The 17,502-nt window shown below is 53.4% G+C and overlaps 1 protein-coding gene across 2 annotated transcripts in view; it reads left to right on the forward strand.

Moving 5' to 3' along the window:
• The window catches only part of ABL1 (ABL proto-oncogene 1, non-receptor tyrosine kinase), a 108,858-nt gene extending 92,416 nt beyond the window's left edge, over positions 1-16,442 (forward strand). For both annotated transcript variants that reach the window (XM_084797543.1, XM_084797544.1), the window contains exons 5-11: positions 2,937-3,021; positions 3,219-3,396; positions 5,052-5,236; positions 7,709-7,861; positions 9,832-9,921; positions 10,417-10,581; positions 13,352-16,442. In XM_084797543.1, coding sequence (XP_084653669.1) covers positions 2,937-3,021; positions 3,219-3,396; positions 5,052-5,236; positions 7,709-7,861; positions 9,832-9,921; positions 10,417-10,581; positions 13,352-15,051 — 2,556 coding nt within the window. In that variant the 3' untranslated portion in view covers positions 15,052-16,442. The remainder of the gene's footprint in view (positions 1-2,936; positions 3,022-3,218; positions 3,397-5,051; positions 5,237-7,708; positions 7,862-9,831; positions 9,922-10,416; positions 10,582-13,351) is intronic.
• Positions 16,443-17,502: the final 1,060 nt, after the last annotated feature.

Consider the following 17,502-nt stretch of genomic DNA (forward strand, 5'->3'; position numbering starts at 1 on the left):
AGTGTCACTCCCCGTGCCAGGGCGGAAACTGGGACAGCCGCAGTGCCAGCCACATAGACATGTTCACACTTGGCAAAGGACAGTGTAGACACTTCCACACTTGGCAAAGGACACTGCAGACACCTCACACTTAGCACAGTGTAGACCCTGGTGGAGTTGTCTGCCCAGGAAGCTGATTCTCATGAATCATCCTCCTACCACTCAGGCAGAGTCCCTCCAGACACAGGTGGCCTGCTGTCCTCCTCGCCTCCAGAGCCTTGCTCTCCGCTAGGGAGAACCTGCCACTCACTCTTGCGGGCCCCTTTTGTGGTAGTTGGTTCCAAGGACAGTGGCTGAGGGTTGCCAGGAGGCTCAGGAGCACAGAGCACAGCCTGGAAAGGTAAAAGAATGACGGCCTGCCCACTTCACCTGTGCTGTGTGGACTGCACATGACACTGTGAGCTGTTGTCATAGAGCTGCCGGTAAAACTGTTTTACAGTCGGGGTGATTGACCCCCTCGTCAATGGTGATTGCTTCATTAGGCGCTCATGGCGCCGCATACCTAAGCAGCTCAGGGTCCGTCTGCTACTTCTCCAGTGTGAGGCACTCTGGAAATGGGCTCTCTCAGGCCAGCTTCAGTTCAGAGTCTTTAATATTAAGCGTGTTAGGTTGGGAAGCAGGTAGTACTAGTGGAAACAGTGCTGTAATGTTTTCCCATCTCTCCAGGACCCCATAGAAGATCCTGGCAGCAGTACCAGGCGCCACTGACCCATGGCCCCTTTGACTTGCTGGGCCAGGAAACGTGACAGATACAGCTTAAGGGAGAAGAGATCCAATTTGACTCATGGTGACAAAGGGTTTCAGACCATCACTGTGTGGAAGGCACGGCCTTGGTCCATGGTGGCTGGAGTGTGTGACATGGAGGAGTGGCCTTGGTCCATGGTGGCTGGAGTGTGTGACATGGTGGAGTGGCATGGTCCATGGTGACAGGAGTGTGTGACATGGAGGAGTGGCATGGCCCATGGTGGCTGGAGTGTGTGACATGGAGGAGTGGCATGGTCCATGGTGGCTGGAGTGTGTGACATGGAGGAGTGGCCTTGGTCCATGGTGGCTGGAGTGTGTGACATGGAGGAGTGGCATGGTCCATGGTGACAGGAGTGTGTGACATGGTGGAGTGGCATGGTCCATGGTGACAGGAGTGTGTGACATGGAGGAGTGGCATGGCCCATGGTGGCTGGAGTGTGTGACATGGAGGAGTGGCATGGCCCATGGTGGCTGGAGTGTGTGACATGGAGGAGTGGCATGGTCCATGGTGGCTGGAGTGTGTGACATGATGGAGTGGCCTTGGTCCATGGTGGCTGGAGTGTGTGACATGGAGGAGTGGCCTTGGTCCATGGTGGCTGGAGTGTGTGACATGGAGGAGTGGCATGGCCCATGGTGGCTGGAGTGTGTGACATGGAGGAGTGGCATGGTCCATGGTGGCTGGAGTGTGTGACATGGAGGAGTGGCATGGTCCATGGTGGCTGGAGTGTGTGACATGGAGGAGTGGCCTTGGTCCATGGTGGCTGGAGTGTGTGACATGGAGGAGTGGCATGGCCCATGGTGGCTGGAGTGTGTGACATGGAGGAGTGGCCTTGGTCCATGGTGGCTGGAGTGTGTGACATGGAGGAGTGGCATGGCCCATGGTGGCAGGAGTGTGTGACATGGTGGAGTGGCATGGTCCATGGTGGCTGGAGTGTGTGACATGGAGGAGTGGCCTTGGTCCATGGTGGCAGGAGTGTGTGACATGGTGGAGTGGCATGGTCCATGGTGGCAGGAGTGTGTGATATGGTGGAGTGGCATGGTCCATGGTGGCTGGAGTGTGTGACATGGAGGAGTGGCATGGTCCATGGTGGCAGGAGTGTGTGACATGGAGGAGTGGCATGGTCCATGGTGGCTGGAGTGTGTGACATGGAGGAGTGGCATGGTCCATGGTGGCAGGAGTGTGTGACATGGAGGAGTGGCATGGTCCATGGTGGCAGGAGTGTGTGACATGGAGGAGTGGCATGGTCCATGGTGGCAGGAGTGTGTGACATGGTGGAGTGGCATGGTCCATGGTGGCAGGAGTGTGTGACATGGAGGAGTGGCCTTGGTCCATGGTGGCAGGAGTGTGTGACATGGAGGAGTGGCCTTGGTCCATGGTGGCAGGAGTGTGTGACATGGAGGAGTGGCCTTGGTCCATGGTGGCTGGAGTGTGTGAGATGGAGGAGTGGCATGGCCCATGGTGGCAGGAGTGTGTGACATGGAGGAGTGGCATGGTCCATGGTGGCAGGAGTGTGTGACATGGTGGAGTGGCATGGTCCATGGTGGCTGGAGTGTGTGACATGGTGGAGTGACATGGTCCATGGTGGCAGGAGTGTGTGACATGGAGGAGTGGCATGGTCCATGGTGGCAGGAGTGTGTGACATGGAGGAGTGGCATGGTCCATGGTGGCAGGAGTGTGTGACATGGAGGAGTGGCCTTGGTCCATGGTGGCTGGAGTGTGTGACAGAGCTATTCCCATGATCATACTCAGGAAGAAGAAAGCTGGTCTAGAACCAAAGACTAGGTCTAACCTTTAAAGTCCTGCCTGTTATGAGAACTCCTCCCAGACAAGTCCCACCTCCTGAGGGTTCCACAGCCTCTCACGATTGCTCTATCAGCTGGGGCACAGCTGTTCAAGACATGAGCCTGTGGGCGACGTTTCACATTCAATGCATAATGCCCTGGGTGAGCACTTGCCCCCCAGGGGTCCTCACATCACCAGGATAAGACTCTTCGAGCCTGTCAAGGGCAGAGTGACCAGTGTTCATTGGAAGCAGTGGCCTAGGCTGGGTGGAGTTGCCACTGCTCTTTGCATTAGGCCTTGAAGCCGTGTCTTTTCTGCTAGCCAGCTCCTTGCTAAACAGATCTCACACATCTGAACTGCCCTTCTGCAGGAGGACACCATGGAGGTGGAGGAGTTCCTGAAGGAGGCTGCAGTGATGAAGGAGATCAAGCATCCTAACCTGGTGCAGCTGCTAGGTAAGAGGGGCCACAGGCTGCTGTATGTGTGGGGTGCTGGTCCAACGCCTGTGCTCTGAGGAAGCATCACTTCCTGATGAAAGAGAACTGTGTGTCTAGGGGGGTGGGGGTGGGGGACATCAGGAGACATCTCTGTCCTAGGGCTCCTTCCCCTGGGAGCAGAGCCACATGCTGAAGCCTCCATGTCCTCTTGTCAGGGGTGTGTACCCGGGAGCCCCCGTTCTACATCATCACTGAGTTCATGACCTATGGGAACCTGCTGGACTACCTGAGAGAGTGTAACCGGCAAGAGGTGAGCGCCGTGGTGCTGCTCTACATGGCCACGCAGATCTCCTCGGCCATGGAGTACCTGGAGAAGAAGAACTTCATCCACAGGTAGCCTCACCAGCCTCCCCCCTTCAGCACAGCAGCTGGGGTCTGAGGGCTCAGCTACCAGCCCCGGTGCTGGCGCTCACTAGCCCTTGAAACGAAAGCAGACGTAAATGCCTGACGTAAGTGCACCAGACCCAAGGCCTGGGCCAGTGGAGCAACTAATCCCCAGGAAAGAAGTGTTTCATTTCTGAGCCATTTTGGATTTAGTGGCATATTAAACGAAATTCGTAAAAGACCTTTTTCGTGATAATCTCGTCTCCCTCTGAAACGGTGCATTCCCAAGACTGGCAGTCAGTCAGTGAAGACCTCTGCCTAGCACACTGGGCAAAGCTGGGCCGAGGCTTGGTTTCAGTGTGCGGCTTTTCCTCCTTCTCTTCCTGTTCAATTGTCCACCTGCTGTCACTAGGTCTAGGGATGTTTCCATGACTGTAGAATTGTATACACATGAACCGGAATTAGGCATCTTTGCTGTTTTTAAAACCCAGAGTGTTTTGACCTTCAAGTGTGCCACAATTACCTCAGTTTGCATGCTTTGATGGTGCAAGTGGCTTCCTAGCAGAGTGACAACCTGTGCAGGAGGCAGCCTGATGGGCTTGGCCCGGCTCCGGCATGCAAGATGTTCTCCACGCCACTGTGGTGACCTTTCCTACCCAATTAACTCAAGTGTGAAGCCTCGACATGAGATTTCATAGCCAGGAATAAGTAGTGTGTGTGAAATGCTGGCAGCCCCTCGGAAGACAGATTTTTTTCTGCTTCATGAGAGCCCAATCCAAATGCTCCTGTCGCTCAGCAAAGTGAAGCCTCTGATGCTGCAAATTGAGATTTCCTGACTTCTGGCTTGCCTTGCATGGCCAGCTCTGTTCCCCTCCATTCACACACTTAAAATGCCTTACCAAAAATCCTATTAGGCACAACTCTTGTGTTTAATTTCTCTCTCATTGCTGGTGATCAAACTGCATCGTGCAGCCGTTGCCCTGAGCTACCTCAGCCTCTCATTCCTCGGTTCCCAGTCGCCTTGTGATTTCATGGTTAGCATCCATGCACCAAAGAGTAGAACTCTTCCTCCCTTGACACTCAGGAGGAGAGAGGAGGTGCGTGCTGCGGAGAGTTTCTAACACATTTGGGCAGGCACCAGGAGGCAGGAGGAATGTAGAGCGCATATGTGCGTAAAGAGTGCCCAGACTCAGTTTCATTCTTCCTGCTGAGTGTGGCTAGGACAGGGAGAGACTCCCTCGTGTCAGTCTCCTGCAGTCAGCATTTGGCTAAGTGTTCCCTGTACCTGGCCTGGGGCAGCAGGAGCATGCAGGTAACACTTGTTATTCTCCAGGCTTCAGAGGAAGTGCTTTGCATACTATCCATTATCAGATACCGCTGCCCAAGGCGGGCCCTGTTACTGCCTCATTTTATGGGTGAGGTAGCTGACTTCCAAGGTAATTAACATGTTCCAGCTCATGGGGCAGGGTCTGCCCCCATTGCCACCCTGTCTGCTTGTGGTGTTGCTGTGGCAGCCCGACTGGTATTTGCTGAGGGCATCGGAAAGCTTCCGGGGACCATACTTGATTTTCCTCATGTCGGTGTTACACCTGTCAACACTAGGGGAGCTGCAAAGCTGGGGAGTCAGCCAGGAGCACCCACAGATGACCCTTTTCCTTTCTCAGAGACCTTGCTGCCCGGAACTGCCTGGTAGGGGAAAACCACCTGGTGAAGGTGGCTGATTTTGGCCTGAGCAGGTTGATGACAGGGGATACCTACACAGCCCATGCTGGAGCCAAATTCCCCATCAAGTGGACTGCGCCCGAGAGCCTGGCCTACAACAAGTTCTCCATCAAGTCGGACGTCTGGGGTAAGGGCCTGGTCCTGGGCAGTCCTCGCCAACAGGCATGGTTCCCCTCTGCTTCTCTGCCTCCGTCTCCTCTCCATAACTATACCCTCTTTCTGGTTTGTTTCTGGCTTATTTTAAAATCCTGTTTCTTGTTTCCTTTAAAAAAAATAAAGCAAAAGTTACTTCCAGCATGATCCAGAATAGCACCGCCTTCATGTCCTAACCCCACATTTGCTGCTGAGAGCCAACAGTGTGGCAGCTTCTGGCTCCCAGAACAACTCTCTGCAGGAAACCTGTGCATTTTCATGTGGGCTGTAAACAGGGTACTTCATGTGGAAGTGTCACCTGCTGTTTATTTATTTGTTTAAAGATTTATTTATTAAGTATACAGTGTTTTGCCTGCATGTATGCCTACAGGCCAGAAGAGGGCACCAGATCTCATTCTAGATGGTTGTGAGCCACCATGTGGGTGCTGGGAATTGAACTCAGGACCTCTGGAAGAACAAACAGTACTCTAACCTCTGAGCCGTCTCTCCAGCCCATTTATTTTATTTTTTAAAGGAACTTTTTGTTGCTAGATATGGTGGCACATGCCTTTAATCTCAGCACTCAGGAGGCAGAGGCAGGTGGATTTCTGTGAGTTTAAGGCCAGCCTGGTCTACAAAGCGAGTCCAGGACAGCCAAGGCTACACAGAGAAACCCTGTCTCGAAAAAACAAAAAACAAAAACAACTGAGGTAGGATCTCTCTACTTACTTAGCTCCAACTGCCCTGGAACTCACTCTGTAGAGCAGGCCGGCCTTGAACTCAGAGATCCACCTGCCTCTGCCTCCCAAGTGCTGGGGTTAAAGCTGTGCATCACAGTGTCTGGCTTGAATAACTTTTCATGCCGGAGGTGCCAAAGAGGGTGGAGTTGAGTAGTGAGCCTTGTGCCCTACCTGCTCCCTTGCCTCTTGTTATTGTAAAGCAAACCCCAGAGATACTATTGCACATACACACATCAGTATTTGCTTCACCTGGGAGCCAGATGCGGCCCCTCCCTGCATCAGTGTGTCGGTGTCTCTAGCCTGCGCCGTCCATTGCTGACTGTACGCCCCTGCTGTTCCTTTATTGATACGCTCTCATCACCTTTCCTTTAGACTCTCCAGAGTCTAGACTTCGCTCATCGTCCCTGTGCTGTGTTCTGTGCCTCTGGCTTCTTAGGAATGCAGCAGCATCAGATCTGAGTAGCTGCTGACATTTGGACTAACTTTCCTTTCATAAAGGACATTAGAGGAGGTGGATGCTTTTAGGTCGATTGATCCATAATGCTTGATTTTTTTTCTCCCTCCAGTGCAGTGGTTCTCAACCTGTGGGCTATGACCCCTTTAGCAACCTTCCATCTCCAAAAATGTTTACATTACAATTCATAACTGTAGCAAAATTACAATTATGAAGTAGCAATGAAAATGATCTTATAGTTGGGGTCACCACAGCATGAGGAACTGTAGTAAAGTGTCGCAGCATTAGGGAGGTTGAGAACCGCTGCTCTAGTGGGAAATGATGCCCAGTGGTTCACTAGGAGCCATCATGTGCTCGTCCCTCAACTCCTTTGTTCCATATCCAGTGAGCCGCGGAGTATAGAAGAAGCCTGTCGGGGCCTGGTTGCCCAGTGGCAGAGCTGGTGCAGGAATGGTGGGTGGAAGTGAGCTGCCTCTCCTGGCTCCCGCCTTCCCGAGGGCCCCGCAGTGCTGGCAGTTGGACTTGCTAGTCTTGTATGAGCTCTTTGTTGACACACCCATGTTTCAGTGTACTGTGCTGCTTCTCCCTCATAGCGGGTGTCTCATCTTTGGCCCGGCTCCTCCCTTGTCCTTTTGACAGTTCCCTTGTGGTCTTCCACAAAGCCTGTGCTGTGGGGATGACGAGGCTCTGGCTTTTTCCCTGGGAGCTGAATCACCTGTTTCTCTAAGGCCTCCTGGTTCTGTTAGTGAGGAATGATGCCAAGACTTTCAGAGTTCACAGCCTTTCTACAAACCACTGAGAGCAGGGAGGGACCGTGGAGACAGTCTCACCCACTAGAAGCAACCCATGGCCTGACAGGCATGTGGCCACGAAGTCACAGAGCTACGAGCACAACATGGTGCCACTTACCAGAGAGACCCTGTACCATGGGAGGCTAGCCTCTCCCTTCTCTCCTTTCACATGCTTTAGTGCAGCGTGAGTGAACAGTTTTGCTCTGTCCTGCCTTTCCTGGGCTGTTCTCATGGAGAGCCTGGTAAACATTACTGCTGGGGCTGCCTTGTAGGTCTCTGCTGCAGTGTGGAGAATGTCTCTGCACTGTGTGTGTGTGTGTGTGTGTGTGTGTGTGTGCGCTGCTCTGCTCTCCTTCCACCTTTCCGAGGGGTTCTAGATTGGAAGGTCATTAGGCTTGTGCACCAAATGCTTTATCCACAAACCACCTCACCAGCCAGTGCCTCACACAGCCCGATGTCTTCCCCTCCCTTCTCTCTTTTAGCGTTTGGAGTGCTGCTCTGGGAAATTGCTACCTATGGCATGTCACCTTACCCGGGGATTGACCTGTCTCAGGTTTATGAGCTGCTGGAAAAAGACTACCGCATGGAGCGCCCAGAAGGCTGCCCAGAGAAGGTCTACGAACTCATGCGCGCATGTGAGCCTCCCCAGCCTGAGCAGACAGCACACTTGGGCACTGAGGAAACTGCAGTGGGCCATTCCATTCCAGTGGGCCCTTGACACCCTGTCCCCTGTTCCTGAGCCACTCACGGAGTCTGGCTTCTGGGCGCCTTTCAGTGCATTTGTGTACAGATGCAGTACACACAGCCTTTGGGAGGGATGTTTTTGGCTTGCCGTTATTGTGGATCAGGGTTCACTCTGTAGCCCTGGCTACATAGCGACTCTCCTGCTTGAACCCCACAAGCTCAATGATTACAGGTGTGAGCCACCATGCCCAGAGTGTTTCAGGTTTCTTTTTTAAGCATGAAAAGGGTTAGATGAATCCCAACAAAGGTTCTTATCAATAGATACAGGTTCCTGGGTCCTGCTTCCAAGCACCTGGCTATTAAATGCACTGGGTGATGTGACTCTAGTGGTAGTTAGATTGTGTGAGTGTATGCGTGCATCTCCGTGTGGTGTGTCTGCACGTGGTCTATCATCTGTGGTCATACGCCCAGTCCCTCACTGTTTTCTCTTCTTGTGTCCGTGGCACTGCTCCTGACCATATATCTAGGTTTGTTTTCTTCAGCCCGCACCCTACCTTCAGTTAATTCCGCTGTCTAGCATTTCAGCTAATGGTTTAAAACATCCACTCATTTGTCCTCTTGTGATGAGCTCTCGGCTGTTTTACATACTTGTTTGCTTTAGTTACAAGTTATGTATTTATTCACTTAACTAACTTGTTTGTTTGTTTATGGGCGTGTGCATTCAACAGCATACAGCTTGCAGGAGTTGGTCCTTTTTCTACTATGTGGATCCCAAGAAGTAAACTTGGCATCAGTCTTGGCAGCAGCGCCATCTTGACGGCCCTGTATTTGCTATTATAAACAAGGCAGAGATAAGCACACTTATCCTTGTGTCTTTGCACTTAACACTGATGTTTCTAAAAGCTGGACTGTTGGTTCACAGTGTTTATACTGTTGATAAAATTATCATCTAAAAGAAGGTTGTACCAGTTTATCCTCACAGCAGGAGTGTAGGAAAACAAAGCGAACAAGCATGTGATGTGGCTGTGTCTTCACTGACATGAGGAAGAATTGATTCTTTTAATTTTTTAAAAGATTTATTTATTTATTATTATGTATACAATATCTCTGTCTGCATGTACACCTGCATGTCAGAAGAGGACATCAGATCACATTACAGATGGTTGTGAGCCACCAAGTGGTTGCTGGGAATTGAACTCAGGTCCTCTGGAAGAACAGCCAGTGCCTTTAACCTCTGAGCCATCTCTCCAGCCCCTTTTAATCTTTTTTACATGTGTATTTGATGTGTATGGTTCTTTTGCTTATGTGTATGTGTGTACACCATGTGTATGTCTAGTGATCCTGGAGGCCAGAAGAGGGCATCAGTCCCCAGGAACTGGTGTTATGGATGGTTGTGAGTCACCACATGAATGCTGGAAACGGAACCTGGGTCCCATGTAAGAATAGCCAGACCTCTTGACTGCTGAACCACATTTCCAGCCCCTAACCCTCTCTTCTTGGTGGCACAGGATATAGTTTCAGTGCAAAATAGGCTGAGGCAGGAGAATTGCTTGACCCCAGGGGTTCAGACCAGCCCAGGCAACACTGAGATCTAGTCTCAGAGAAGCAGGAAAGCACATCGGTGCTACTGAGGATGTTAGACTGTAAGTCAGGGTGGCCAGGACAGGCCAGTGCCTCTCAGTGGGCTTCGGAGAAACAACTGTAGGTGGCATTATTGTCAGTGTGTCTGTGGGGTTTAGTGATCCTGTTTCTGCCTGTATATAATGTCTTCTCAAAGTCTTAACCTCTGTAATAGGACACAGTAGCTGCTGGCAGGCTTGGGATGCCTCTGCAATGTCCAGGACTGTCCTTGGGATGGCTGGTCCTGGTTGGTTAGCAGTGCTTCCCAACTGCTCTGACCTGCGTCTTCTCTGTCCGTCAGGTTGGCAGTGGAATCCCTCGGACCGGCCCTCGTTTGCTGAGATCCACCAGGCCTTTGAAACCATGTTCCAAGAGTCCAGTATCTCAGATGGTAATGTACCTTCCGGGGGCTGCAGTGGCTGAAAGATTAGGTTGTGGCTGGACAAGCCTTCACTTCGGTCCTGGTGGAGGTGCCCAAGCTAAGTGTGAGACCAGAGCTCCACACAGAGGCTTTGGTGGTGGCTCTGTGTCTTTCACACTCATACACAGTTCTAGAAAATGCTAAGTGCTGTTTCTTCAGTATCTGTGTTCCTTATCTCTGATTGTATAGAAGAGACTCTCAAGAGCTGGAGAGAGAGCACAGAGGCTAAGAGGACCTGGGCTGTCCCCAGTACCCAAATGGCAGTGGCTCACAACTCCAGTCACAGAGGATCCAGCACCCTCTCTGGCCTCTGCACCCATGTTGTGCACAGACATTAGTGCAGGCAAAACACCATACACTTACACAGAAATAACAATTTAAAAATATGTATAAATTTATTTTAAAAATCCCTTTCAAGATGGTGCCTTTGCTGATGACTGCTGCGTTGTTGTGTGTGATCCTTAGAGGTGGAGAAGGAGCTGGGGAAACGGGGCATGAGAGGAGCTGCTGGCAGCATGCTGCAGGCCCCAGAGCTGCCCACCAAGACCAGGACGTGCAGGAGAGCAGCTGAGCAGAAAGATGCCCCTGACACGCCCGAGCTGCTCCACACGAAGGGCCTGGGAGAAAGCGGTACGTCCATGCCTTCTCAGCCAGCAGGCCTGGGAGAAAGTGGTACGTCCATGCCTTCTCAGCCAGCAGGCCTGGGAGGCGAATGGGAAGCTGTCGGTGGAACTGGCAGAGAAGGGCGTCAGTCCCTCCATAGTGGTCCAGGCCAGGGGCCTGCCATTCTCCACAGCAAGCCTTTCAGCAGTTGCTTAGACAGGCCGAGATCTGGGACACCTGCCAAGAAAGCACACCCACCTTCCCATGTGCTCGTCACAGCGCTGTGGGTGTCTTTCAGGGCAGGCGTGGCAGTGAACGACATCGAGCCGAGCAGAGCAGCCTGGAACCCAGCCTCTGTGGAGCTCCCTGGGACAGAGCTGGGCCCTGTGGTTCCTGGGAAGGATGTCTTTTAGCACTGTTCCCCAGCTTCAGCTAGGGCAGTGGGGCTGTCAGGAGTTGCCTAGAGATGCACAGGGATAGTATTCCCAGCCATGTGTCGGAGCTTCCTGCGTGCCAGCTGCGCACTGAGTAAGTCCCAGGAGAACAGCATCTGGCACTCTGCACACCCACTGAAGTCAGTGTTGGGAGGTGGCCCCTGAACTCATCAGTGCTCCCAGGGCTCCCGTCATGGGCTGATGGGCTATAGGTATGGTGGAATGGGGCCAGGCAGGGCAGAGTTTGATCTGATTGGGATTCATAAGGTGTTTACACAGCAGAACCCGTAGTTCTGGCTTGTTTGGTTTTTGGGTTTAGTTTGGTTTGGTTTTGCTTCTTTGGTTTTTCAAGACAGGGTCTCTCTGTGTAGCCTGGCTGTCCTGGACTCACTCTGTAGACCAGGCTGGCCTTAACTTCAGAGATCCGCCTGCCTCTGCCTTCCGAGTGCTGGGATTAACAAGAGTGCACCACCACTGCCTGCACAGTTCTGTCTTTTTTTAAACAATTGTGTTTCTAAACCTATACTTAAACTAATGAGAATGGAATGGCCGAACCCACATGGCACATAAAAGTGCCTTAAGGACTGTCTTAGACAGTCGCTATTGCTCCAGTGAAACACCACGACTAAAGAAAGTGTTACTTAGCTTGTGCTTCCACAGCACAGAGCCTCCTCAAAAAAGTCAGGACAGAAACTCAAGCAGAGCAGGAACCCGGAGGCAGGCGCTGACACAGAGGCCATGGAGGAGTGCTCTTAGTGGCTGGCTCAGCCTGCTTTCTTACAGAAAGAACCAGGACCAGCAGCCCAGGGATGGCACCACCTGCAGTGGGCTAGGCCTTCCCCATCAATCACTAGTTAAGAAAATGCCCTGCAGGCTTGCCAACAGCCTGATCTTCTGGCAGCATTTTCTCAGTTGGGGTTCCCTCCTCTCCGATGACTGTAGCCTGTGTCATGTTGACATAAAACTGGCCAGCACACACAGGTGCCTAAGGTGCATGTTTGGAAGGCTTGCACACGGGCTGAGGATGTGGCTCTGCGAGAAGCACTTGCTAAGCAGCTGCCGGGAGTCCACATATGCTGGCCCACATCTGTAACTCCAGCGCTCCTCAGAGGCAGGGCACTCCTCAGGACTGTAAGGGCCAGCTGGCCTGTGTACACAGCAGTGAGCAGCAGAGACACCCCGCTTTAGACAAGCAGGCCCAAATTGTACAACCACCAGATCATTTCTCTCTCCCTGGTGGAAGCTGTAGCACACTAGCTGTCCCTTAGTCTCTTGTTGTCCCGTACTCACTCATCTGGGGTGGGGAAGAAAGGCTGTCAGGGAGCATGCACTATGATTATCAGGGCGGCGGGGTGAGGGGGTGGGGTGAGGTTTCTTCTCACCAGGATCACTGTGAGGCTTTTGATAGGTCATCTCCCGGTGAGTCAGGAGTGTCCCTGGTGCACTCTGGTTGTAACTCTGACCCGGTAGAATCGCTCTCCGCCCTCTTTGGCAGGACTGTCGCTCTGATGTGCACTTCTGCCAGTCTTAGGTCAGATGACCATCCACCTCTGTACAGCTGGCGGCAGGGCCCGACAACACAAAGGCGTTTTAGTGAACTGTCACTCTTTGTTTTGTTTTATATTGGTTTTTGTTTTTGTTTTTTATGAGGCAGGGTTTCTCTGTGTAGTCCTGGCTGTCCTAGACTCACTTTGTAGACCAGGCTGGCCTCAAACTCATGGTGATCCCCCTGCCTCTGCCTCCCAAGTGCTAAGATTAAAAGCATTCGCCACCACACCAGGCCTCTTTTGTTTTTTGAGCCAAGGTGTCTCTGTGTAGCCTTGGCTGTCCTGGACTCACTCTGTAGACCAGGCTGACCTCAAACTCAGATTCAGCTGCTTCTGCCTCCCAAGTGCTGGGATTAAAGGCATGTGCCACCACCCAGCCATGTCGCTCATATTTTAAAAATACTCAGTTGAAATTTTGTAAAGGTCATCTTTCCGTGTTTGTCAAGGCAGCTGATTGTCATACCCCATGGGACAACTGACATCTTCCTCCAGGTTACACCTCAGGAACTCCAGCAGGTCTGACCTTTGGCAGTGTCATTTCTGCTGATCACAGTGTGACCCTGGAGGGACTCCACAACTACAACAGGTTTCCGGATGAGGAAGGCAGGGCCATTCCAACCTTGCCCCTGTGTGTTCAGAGCCTTGTGCTCTGCCGACGGTGGCAGGGTTCAGGCGTGACACTGACGAGGCTGAGCTGTGCTGAATGCCCACCTTTGTCTTCCACCCTCTGAGGGTGCAGAGCTCGGTGGGGAACCTCCCATAGCCCCCGAGTGCAGGGCTTCCTGGCAGCTGTTGCTCACCCTCCTTCTGTTTCAGACGCGCTGGACAGTGAGCCTGCTGTGTCACCACTGCTTCCTCGGAAAGAGCGTGGGCCCCCAGACGGCAGCCTAAATGAAGACGAGCGCCTTCTCCCCAAAGACAAAAAGACCAACTTGTTCAGTGCCTTGATTAAGAAGAAGAAAAAAATGGCGCCCACGCCCCCAAAGCGCAGCAGCTCCTTCCGAGAGATGGATGGCCAGCCAGAACGCAGAGGGCCTAGTGAGGACGATGGCCGGGAAATCAGCAATGGGCCAGCAGCTCTCACCCCATCAGACGCAGCAGAGCCCACCAAGTCCCCAAAGGCCAGCAATGGGGCTGGCGTTCCCAATGGAGCCTTCCGGGAGCCAGGCAGCTCGGGCTTCCGTTCTCCCCACCTGTGGAAAAAGTCCAGCACACTGACCAGCAGCCGCCTGGCTGCCGCTGAAGAGGAAAGTGGCATCAGCTCCAGCAAGCGTTTCCTGCGCTCTTGCTCAGCCTCCTGCATGCCTCATGGGGCTAAGGATACAGAGTGGCGGTCAGTCACGTTGCCTAGGGACCTGCCATCTGCCGGCAAGCAGTTTGATTCGTCCACCTTTGGAGGGCACAAAAGCGAAAAGCCAGCTCTGCCTCGGAAACGTGCCAGTGAAACCAGGTCTGAGCAGGTGGCCAGGGGCACAGTGACTCCCCCTCCCCGGTTGGTGAAGAAGACGGAGGAGGCTGCTGATGAAGTCTTCAAAGACATGGAATCCAGCCCAGGCTCCAGCCCTCCCAGCTTGACTCCCAAACTCCTCCGTAGGCAGGTCACTGCCTCTCCTTCCTCTGGCCTCTCTCACAAGGAAGAGGCCACCAAGGGCAATGCCTCTGGGACAGGGGCTCCTATCACTTCCGAGCCGACACCCCCCAGCAGCAGAGTAGGCCTTAACAAGGCCTCCTCTGAGGAGACCCGAGTAAGGAGACACAAGCACAGCTCAGAGTCCCCTGGGAGAGACAAGGGGCGGCTGTCCAAGCTCAAGCCTGCCCCTCCACCGCCGCCTGCCTCCACAGGCAAAGCAGGAAAGCCTGCACAGAGCCCCAGCCAAGAAGTGGCCGGGGAGGCAGGCGGGGCCACGAAGACAAAATGCCCAAGTCTGGCTGGGGATGCTGTCAACAGCGACCCCACCAAGGCCGGCCAGCCTGGAGAAGGACTAAGAAAGCCTGCACCACCATCAGTGCCGAAACCTCAGGCGGCTGCTAAGCCTCCGGGGACCCCCACCAGCCCCGTCTCCACACCTGCCACAGCACCAGCACCTTCAGCCCTGGCTGGGGACCAGCAGCCATCTTCTGCCGCCTTCATCCCGCTCATTTCAACCCGTGTGTCTCTTCGAAAGACCCGCCAGCCACCGGAGCGCATCGCCAGTGGCACCATCACCAAGGGTGTGGTTCTGGACAGTACTGAGGCCCTGTGCCTGGCCATCTCCCGGAACTCAGAGCAGATGGCCAGCCACAGTGCTGTGCTGGAGGCTGGCAAGAACCTGTACATGTTCTGCGTGAGCTACGTGGACTCCATCCAGCAGATGAGGAACAAGTTTGCCTTCCGTGAGGCCATCAACAAGCTGGAGAGCAACCTCCGAGAGCTGCAGATCTGCCCTGCAACAGCCTCCAGTGGGCCGGCTGCCACACAGGACTTCAGCAAGCTGCTTAGCTCTGTGAAGGAGATCAGCGACATCGTGCGGAGGTAGCAGCAGCCAGTGCATGTCAGCGGGAGATGCTGCTGTCCAGGGGGTTTTGTGCCTACAAGGATGGGGACAGAGGACAGGGAGCTGGCATCTTGACCCAGGAGCTTTAACATCAGGCAGATCCAGGGCCTAAAGGAGTCAACCCTTCCACCTGCACTGTGCACCAGCTGTCCTGCACCTCCGGCCCAGCCCAGGCGCCTAAGCCGCCTCTCCTCACTGCCTCTGTATGGGCCTCAGCACCAGCTGGAGTGCCCAGAAGGACTGTCCTTCCTATGTCCTCTCAGGAGAATGTCCTCCTCTGATGCGCCTTCTTGTCACCAAGGCACAGGAGCCCCTGTGCTTACCATCCCTGACCCTTCTGTGCTTACGAACTGTCCCAGAGAGGCTGTGCACACTGTTCTCTCATGTGAAGGAAGCCGAGGGCCCAGGTGGGTGGGTCCTGGAGACAGTGGAGCTGGGGCAGTGTAGTCTATCACCTGTTCCCTATGTCCTCACTGAGGTCCCCTGCAGATCCTGGATAGCAAGCTTGAGTTTCATGGGTGGCAGTCGCTGGTTGGCCAGGCCAAGCTCAGGCTCCAGGGGCTCCAAAAATCTGGATTTCCAAGTCTTCTCTTCTGCTCCTGAGGTCAGGCCCATCCTCTCTGGTCCTTGTCTTAGTGACAAGAGTCTGGACTTGAGGTATTTTAAGCAGTTCAAAGCTCTGCACAGAAAGGGGCGGCCACCAGGTACAAGCAAGCAGGAAGGGCCAGCTGCACGGGGCTCTCCTGAGCCCTGGCTGCTTCAGAACCGCTGCAGCTGTTGGCATACTGTGCAGACTTAGCCAGGGCCAGAGCTGAGTACAGACAGGTGTGGGCAAGTCCTTGCCTGCCCCAGGGCAGCACCTTGTACTGGGCCAGGAGCGGCACCCCCCACTCCCTGCTTCTCCCTTGCTGCTGTGCTGCGCCGGCCCTGGCCCACACCAATCACCCAGCCTCAGTTTGGATTTTTCCAGTAGAGATGATTTCCTCTGGATTGTTCTTCCGTGGTCCTCACAGCACATCACCTCCTTACCTCCTGCGGCTGTTCTGCAGCCCTAGGGAGGTCGTGCCACACTGCCAGCGGCCTTGAAAAGCCGGACACCGCCATGCCCTGACACCATGTCACAAGGTACCAGTCTGTCGTTGCCGACATGGTGTGCCACCGTATTTTGCATTACACTTTGGTATTACACTCTTTTTTTATAGACTTGCTCTCTTATAAGTGACATGTAAATAGTTCACCACTGTGCCCTCTCTGGCACACCAACGGCATCCCCTTTTTTCTCAGTCCAGTACATTTTGTTTCTGTATATGACTGTTTTTTGAATCCAAATCTCTCTGTAGTATTTTTTAAATAAATAAGTGTTTACAGAACTATTGACAGATTGCTTGGTCTGTGATTCATCCCTGCTACCCCTCGTGTCCTAAGGGGTCACAGGCATGCGTCTCCTTAGCACAAAGTTGCCAGCTGCCCAGCTCTTGTCAACCTCCCAGCAGATGGTCATGTCCTGTGTCAGGCCTGGAGTCGGGGAGACTGAGCTCCCGAGAGTCTTGCCAGCAGAGCGGACCCCTCCCTGGCCTGCCTCTGCATCTGAGCCTACTTCCAGCCCAGGCTTCAGCCACCCCATGCACCTTCACCCGAGTGCCCTCTAAGGGGGGCAGTGTTCTAGTCAGTGTAGCCTCTGCTGGAGCCCACAGCAAGGATGACAGGGCTGTGGTGCCCTGCTGCCCCTGCCAACTACACACACAGAAAGCTCTACCTCCCCTGACATCGCATCATATTTCGTTTTTTGGAGTGGTTTTTGTTTTTGTTTTTCAAGACAGAGTTTGTCTGTGTAGCCTTGGCCGTCCTGCACTAGCTTTGTGGACCAGGCTGGCCTCAAACTCGCAGTGATCCACCTGCTTCTGCCTCCCGAGTGCTGGGATTAAAGGTGTGCACCACCGTGCCCCGTGACATCGCCTCAATTTTCAGCAAATGGTTTAGAGTTCCCTGGTGGCCCAACCTAATCTAGACACTATCCCTCCTGCAGGCTTTCTGAAGCTAACAGTGTCATGTTGAAAGGAAAGGTGGGAGGGCTTCAAGGCCACCTCTGCTGGCTTTGTGAAGTGGGCCCTAGGGAACCTCCCAACGCCCTCAGGCAGGCACTGTTTATTTCCTCAGTGTTTCTGTAAGGTTGCAGCGGTGAGACCTGGTGAGACCCCCTCACCTGGGCCATAAAATACTTCCTGTCTTCCAAATAAGGTGCTGATGTGTCATCTGAAACTTAGTTTCTCATTTCTAAGACTGGCTTTCTTGCCAGGCAGTGGTGATGCACACTTTTATCTCAGCACTCGGGAGGCAGAGGCAGGTGGGTTTGAGTTCGAGGCCAGCCTGGCCTACAGAACTAGTTCCAGGACAGCCAGGGCTACACAAGAAACCCTGTCTCAAAAAACAAAA

Source organism: Acomys minous (assembly GCF_964271855.1).
Source record: "Acomys minous genome assembly, chromosome: 10".
Lineage (NCBI taxonomy): Eukaryota > Metazoa > Chordata > Mammalia > Rodentia > Muridae > Acomys > Acomys minous.